Source organism: Acipenser ruthenus, unplaced genomic scaffold (genome assembly GCF_902713425.1).
Source record: "Acipenser ruthenus unplaced genomic scaffold, fAciRut3.2 maternal haplotype, whole genome shotgun sequence".
In the NCBI taxonomy this organism is placed as follows: domain Eukaryota; kingdom Metazoa; phylum Chordata; class Actinopteri; order Acipenseriformes; family Acipenseridae; genus Acipenser; species Acipenser ruthenus.
The window spans coordinates 19661-26552 of NW_026707442.1; the positions used below are offsets into that span (position 1 = coordinate 19661).

General features: G+C 51.7%; 1 protein-coding gene across 1 annotated transcript; it reads left to right on the plus strand.

Annotated features, from left to right (window-relative positions):
• Nucleotides 1-455: 455 nt before the first annotated feature.
• On the plus strand, nt 456-6886 carry LOC117411666 (transmembrane protein 88; the record flags this gene model as incomplete). Its single annotated transcript, XM_059018823.1, has 4 exons — nt 456-749; nt 903-1022; nt 1649-1921; nt 6630-6886. Coding segments are annotated over exons 3-4 (518 nt in total), but the record flags the coding sequence as incomplete, so codon positions are not given.
• Between the last annotated feature and the right edge of the window lie 6 nt (nt 6887-6892).

A 6892-nucleotide genomic window follows, 5' to 3' on the forward strand; every position in this document is an offset into this window, starting at 1 on the left:
GTCTCTCTCACGCACACTCTCTCTCTCACACACGCACACACACACACACCGTCTCACACGCACACTCTCCCTCACACACTCTCTCTCTCTCAAACACACACTGTCTCACACGCACAGTCTCTCTCACACGCACACTCTCTCTCTCACACACGTACAGTCTCTCTCACACGCACACACACACACTGTCTCACACGCACAGTCTCTCACGCACACTCTCTCTCTTACACGCACACACACACACACACTGTCTCACACGCACACACTGTCTCACACGCATACTCTCTCTCACACGCACACTCTCCCTCACACACTCTCTCTCTCTCAAACACACACTGTCTCACACGCACAGTCTCTCTCACACGCACACTCTCCCTCACACACTCTCTCTCTCTCAAACACACACTGTCTCACAGCACAGTCTCCCTCACACACACACGTACAGTCTCTCACACGCACACACACACACACACTGTCTCACAGCACAGTCTCCCTCACACACACACTCTCGCTCTCACACGCACACACACACACACTCTCTCTCTCACACACACACACACACACTCTCCTCCCGAGCAGTGAAGCAGCCTGCTCGTCTCTTCACTTCAGCGGATCCCGCAGCGCAGAGCAGAGAGCCGGCGAGCGGAGCTCCTCTTCAGCTGCTAGACCAACTCGCCGAGCCGACCGGAGCATCTGCAAAACAACCGGGGAAGAGACAGCGAGAGAGAGAGAGGGACGAGCCGGCGAATGAAGTGAGGGGGCGCGAGTGATTATCATTGATTATTCTCGTGTCCATTCTAAAACATCAAATACAAACTAAATAAGCGTGTTTTAATAATAATAATAATAATAATAATAATAATAATAATAATAATAATAATAATAATAATAATATTTATTTGGAGACAAAACTAGGCAGAAGAAGAAGATACGAGATTTGTGGCAACACTCCGCGGACAGAACCGACCCGGACCGGACGGGACCGCACTATCCGAACCAGCTTCAGTGCGAAGTGGCGGTGCCAGGTGAGTGACTTCTAGCGCGGTTGTAACCTCTTCCTCAGGCACGGCGATGGGAAGCGCCCCGATAGCAGCTCGCTGTATTTCTGCTCTCTCGGAAGTCACTGCAGTGGGAGATTGGAAACAGTCCGATGAAATGGATTGATCTGCCGGGACAGCAGCCGGCGAGTCGCCGAGGAGACGAGCAGCGTGGATATCGATGTGCGCGGATCGTGTGGAGGGGAAATGCAGGGTGAACACGATCGAGACGCGGCTGCAGCCTCGGGAGACAGCATTCACTCGTGGGCTGTTTTTATTGTGTATCGTGTTCATTTAAAACGTTTTTATATTAAAAAAACAAACAAACAAACAACAGGTGAGTAATTATAATATACTTCAATGAAAGAGTCAAACTCGATTATTCATGTCCTTGTGTGCAAAAACAAACCCATCACTGTGAAGTGAAGAATGAACCGGACATCCATTCAAATCCGCAGCGTCTCAATGCTGTGCACAGTGTAATAACACAGGCTTGTAATATTTCATGTGTTCCTGAGCTTCATTCATGTAACACTGTCACTGTGTGGAATCCTGTGGCACAGCTTTTGCTGCAGCACTGTGATTGTATTTATCGTACCTCTCTCTGACAGCAGTGAATCGTGGGAATGTCCGAGTCGAATCTGGAGGAGCTGGGCGGGTCGGACACGGCCCTGATGATCGTGCGGCCCCCCGATTACTGCGTAGAGGGGCCCAGCCTGCCCCTGGAGCACAGGGGGCCCCTGTCCTGCCTGGGCTGGTCCGCGCTGGTGGGGCTCCTCAACGCCGCTCTGCTCCTGCTGCACGTCGTGCTCGTGGGGGTCGTGTTCGGAGTCGTGCTGCTGCCCACCATCGTGGTCGTGTACTTCGGCTTCCAGTGCCACTCCAGGGTGAGTACCCAGCATGCATCAGAGAGTCAGCACGCTGACCCTGTCTCTAATACCAGCACGCTGACCCTGTCTCTAATACCAGCACGCTGACCCTGTCTCTAATACCAGCACGCTGACCCTGTCTCTAATACCAGCACGCTGACCCTGTCTCTAATATCAGCACGCTGACCCTGTCTCTAATATCAGCACGCTGACCCTGTCTCTAATATCAGCACGCTGACCCTGTCTCTAATATCAGCACGCTGACCCTGTCTCTAATATCAGCACGCTGACCCTGTCAAACACACAGTGTGTCCACGACAACTAGAACACACACACACAGAGCGTGTCCACGACATGCCACTGGAGCAGACGTGCAGCTCCTGAGCTCAGGTGAGCGCGTCCCAACGCACAAACCATATCGAAAGAGAAAATGTCATTTAGAGAAAGTGACCCTTCAAAACAAAAAGGACAAGCTGGAGCAAGGATGAGCTGTCTGAATCAAAGAGAGAACGAACGAAAACACTCTTTATTCAAGATCTCTCTCTCTCTCTCCCTCTCCCTCTCCCTCTCTGTCTCAGTCTCTCTCTCTCCCCTCTCCCTCTCCCTCTCCCTCTCCCTCCCTCTCCCTGTCTCCGTCTCTCTCCCTCTCCCTCTCCCTCTCCCTCTCCCTCTTCCTCTCCCTCAGAGCTTGAAACCAGGTGCTACGCATTCAAACCAGCTCCGCTCAGAAGCATCACAATAAAAAATAAATAAAAAAGCCATTAACAAAAAAGAAACTCATTAGATGTTGATCGAGCTCCAGTAACAGCACAGTGTAATCAGCGAATAAGGACTGTGCTTTACCACACTGTGCTGTCACTGGGGGCCACGTTAACACTTTCTAAGAGCGCACACACACACTCTGTCTCTCACACACACGCACGCACACGCACGCACGCACGCACGCACACACACTCTGTCTCTCACACACACGCACGCACACACACGCACGCACGCACACACACTCTGTCTCTCACACACACGCACGCATGCACACACACACACGCACGCACACACACACACACACACACACACACTGTCTCTCACACACACACACACGCACACACTGACACACACTCTGTCTCTCACGCACACACACACACACACACACACACACACACACACACACACACACACTCTGTCTCTCACGCACACACACTGACACACACTGACTCTCTAAATCGATTTTCCCTCCCTTTGTTCAGAACGGTGTGTGAAAGAAAACCACACACTATGCAGTGAAAGGAGATTAGAGAGATTACTGCATGAAAACAGAGTGATCTCGGCTGAGTGGCCACATGTGTGTGCCAATCTGAAAAACATTCAAATATTCACAGCTCTGAACACTCCCTTAGAAAAGGGACAGTATCTTTCTGTTTTCCCATGGCTGTGCTTCGCTTTCACCACAGTTTACCCTTAAACCTTCCTGTGCTTTAATCACACTTCACTTTGATCAGGGTGTGCTTTATAAGGGCTTCGGGCAGAGGCAGGGGCAGGGGCAGGGGCAGAGGCAGGGGCAGGGGCAGGGGCAGGGGCAGGGGCAGAGGCAGAGGCAGAGGCAGAGACAGAGGCAGGGGCAGAGGCAGCTCTTCAGAAAGCACTCACACACTCCTCAAAGTGCCTTCATGTTTTCTGCTGCCTATTTCAGTTTCCCTCAGTAAAACCACAGCAAAGTGTGATAAAGCAACATGAAAGCCTGGGAAAGCACAGGGAAGCATTGTAAAGCACAGAGAGGTCTGGTAAAGCATAGGGAAGCATTGTAAAGCACAGAGAGGTCTGGTAAAGCATAGGGAAGCATTGTAAAGCACAGAGAGGTCTGGTAAAGCATAGGGAAGCATTGTAAAGCACAGAGAGGTCTGGTAAAGCATAGGGAAGCATTGTAAAGCACAGAGCGGTCTGGTAAAGCATAGGGAAGCATTGTAAAGCACAGAGAGGTCTGGTAAAGCATAGGGAAGCATTGTAAAGCACAGAGAGGTCTGGTAAAGCATAGGGAAGCATTGTAAAGCACAGAGAGGTCTGGTAAAGCATAGGGAAGCATTGTAAAGCACAGAGAGGTCTGGTAAAGCATAGGGAAGCATTGTAAAGCACAGAGAGGTCTGGTAAAGCAGATTAAAAAAACAAACCATGGGAAACTATGGGAAATGCGCACAGGAAGCTGCTGAAGTAGCGTGGTAAACCTTTATAAGGAATATAATGAGAAAATGGGATTTATTTGAAGTCAGGACTCTCAAGAGACACATAAGAAGAGATTCGAGGGGGATGTTTATTAATCCATCAAGCCCTTTGGTACAAATGTGCATTCATGTGACAATGTGTTTTTATACTGACAGACCCTCTATAATAAATGCACTCAGTATAATATCTGCACTGCAAACTCTAGCAGCAGCTGCAGGCAGTGCAGACCTGGCACTGGGAATATCAATGGCAAAGCATTCAGAGTGTTTAACTCATTCTCTAGCAGCAGATCACATGCATTCACATCAGCTTTAAATGTACGTTTACAGGGGTGTGTTTCACAAGGTTCATTCGCAGTCATTGTGCAGTTTTCCTCAATGCAATCCCATAGCTTGCCGTGTTTCTTCATGTCTGTTGCGTGCCTCTCTGTGCCTCTCTGTGCCTCTCTGTGCTTCTCTGTGTCTCTCTGTGCCTCTCTATGTCTCTCTGTGCTTCTCTATGCCTCTCTGTGCCTCTCTGTGCTTCACTGTGCCTCTCTGTGCTTCTCTGTGCTTCTCTGTGCCTCTCTGTGCTTCACTGTGCCTCTCTATGTCTCTCTGTGCTTCTCTGTGCCTCTCTGTGCTTCTCTGTGCTTCACTGTGCCTCTCTGTGCTTCTCTGTGCCTCTCTGTGCTTCTCTGTGCCTCTCTGTGCTTCTCTGTGCTTCACTGTGCCTCTCTATGTCTCTCTGTGCTTCTCTGTGCTTCTCTGTGCCTCTCTGTGCCTCTCTGTGCTTCACTGTGCCTCTCTGTCTCTCTGTGCTTCTCTGTGCCTCTCTGTGCTTCTCTGTGCTTCTCTGTGCCTCTCTGTGCCTCTCTGTGCCTCTCTGTGCTTCACTGTGTCTCTCTGTGCTTCTCTGTGCTTCTCTGTGCCTCTCTGTGACTCTCTGTGCGTCTCTGTGCCTCACGATGTCTCTCTGTGCCTCTCTGTGTCTCTCTGTGCTTCTCTGTGCCTCTCTGTGCTTCACTGTGCTTCTCTGTGCTTCACTGTGCCTCTCTGTGCTTCACTGTGCCTCTCTGTGTCTCTCTGTGCCTCTCTGTGACTCTCTGTGCGTCTCTGTGCCTCACGATGTCTCTCTGTGCCTCTCTGTGTCTCTCTGTGCCTCTCTGTGCTTGCCTGTGCCTCTCTGTGCCTCTCTGTGCCTCTCTGTGCTTCACTGTGCCTCTCTGTGCCTCTCTGTGCCTCTCTGTGCCTCTCTGTGCTTCTCTGTGCCTCTCTGTGCGTCTCTGTGCTTCACTGTGCTGTTACTGTGGGCAGCGTTGAACTGCGCAGACTCTCCTTTGTTCATTTTCTCCAGGCAGCCATGATTCCTCGCCATGGTTCACTACTTCAATACAAACTGACTTTCATTTAGTTCCTCCCCAAACAGAGCTGCTGGTTCATTTGAATTCAGTCAATTAACTGAGCCCGTTGAGCTGGAACCAAAACTGTTTTCGTGTTTCTGTGTTTTCTTGTGGATATTAAACCGGTCCCTGAGCAAAGCTCTCTCCCCCTCCCTCTCCCTCCCTCCCTCCCCCTCCCTCTCCCTCTCCCTCTCCCTCTCCCCCCTCTCCCTCTCCCTCTCCCTCTCCCCCCTCTCCCCCCTCTCCCCCCTCTCCCTCTCCCTCTCCCTCTCCCTCTCCCTCTCCCTCTCTCTCTCTCTCTCTCTCTCTCTCTCTCTCTCTCCCCCTCCCCCCTCCCCCCTCCCCCCTCCCCCTCCCTCTCCCTCTCCCTCCCTCTCTCGTCCAATTGAATGTGTCTCTCTCTCTACCACTCTCCCTCTATAACAATATTAATAATGTCCTTGCAATGACAGTAACCAAACACCGGGTGGCGGTGTGCTCTCAGTATAAAATCAGCTGTTTGTTATTGATGTTCTTTTATTGGACGCTTTCTTTATACATCAGTGTCTGGTTCTCCAGTGCTCTCCCTCTCCCTCTCCCTCTCCCTCTCCCTCTCCCTCTCCCTCTCCCTCTCCCTCTCTCTCCCTCTCTCTCTCGGTGTTCACAGCAGTACCAGGCAAATGCAGCTCATAGATTCTCACACTGAGCCACTCAAACCCACTGCCTTCCACACTGCAGCCCAGCTCTTTCTCTAACCACTGAGCCACTCAAACCCACTGCCTTCCACACTGCAGCCCAGCTCTCTAACCACTGAGCCACTCAAACCCGCTGCCTTCCACACTGCAGCCCAGCTCTTTCTCTAACCACTGAGCTCCCCAAGGCCTCTCATGCCTGGCCTTGTGGATAAATGGTTTCTTTGAAAGAGCTGAACAATGCTTTCCACACGTCAGCAGTTTATTGACATTTCTTTTGAAAAGTCAAATTCCTTCTGATCACAAGAGCCCGGCTTGTGGCAATGGAAATGCAGCCTTCCCTGCTGTGAGACACACCACAGTGTATACTGTGCCTTCCTCTCAGTACCTCTGCTAGGAGCTTCAGCTAGCGGGCCGGCTGGCTCTGACTCTCTCTCTCTCTCCTCTCCTCCCGCTGCAGGTCCTGCACTCTAGCGCCCCCTATTGCAGGCGCTTGCTGGATGACGGCTCCTCCTCGGCTCTCATCATCCTGGGCTTCGTCATCTTGTCTCCGCTCCTCGTGGTTGCCATGGTGATTTACTGTGGGCTGGCGCGCAGGCTCCGCCTCTTCCTGCTCTTCCAGCCCTGCGCACGCGCTCGGTACCGCGGGGGCACGTGGAGCGGGTTCCAAGTCCCGTGCTGCTGCTGGGGAGGGGGCAGCTCTGTCAAAGCCTGGGTGTGAGA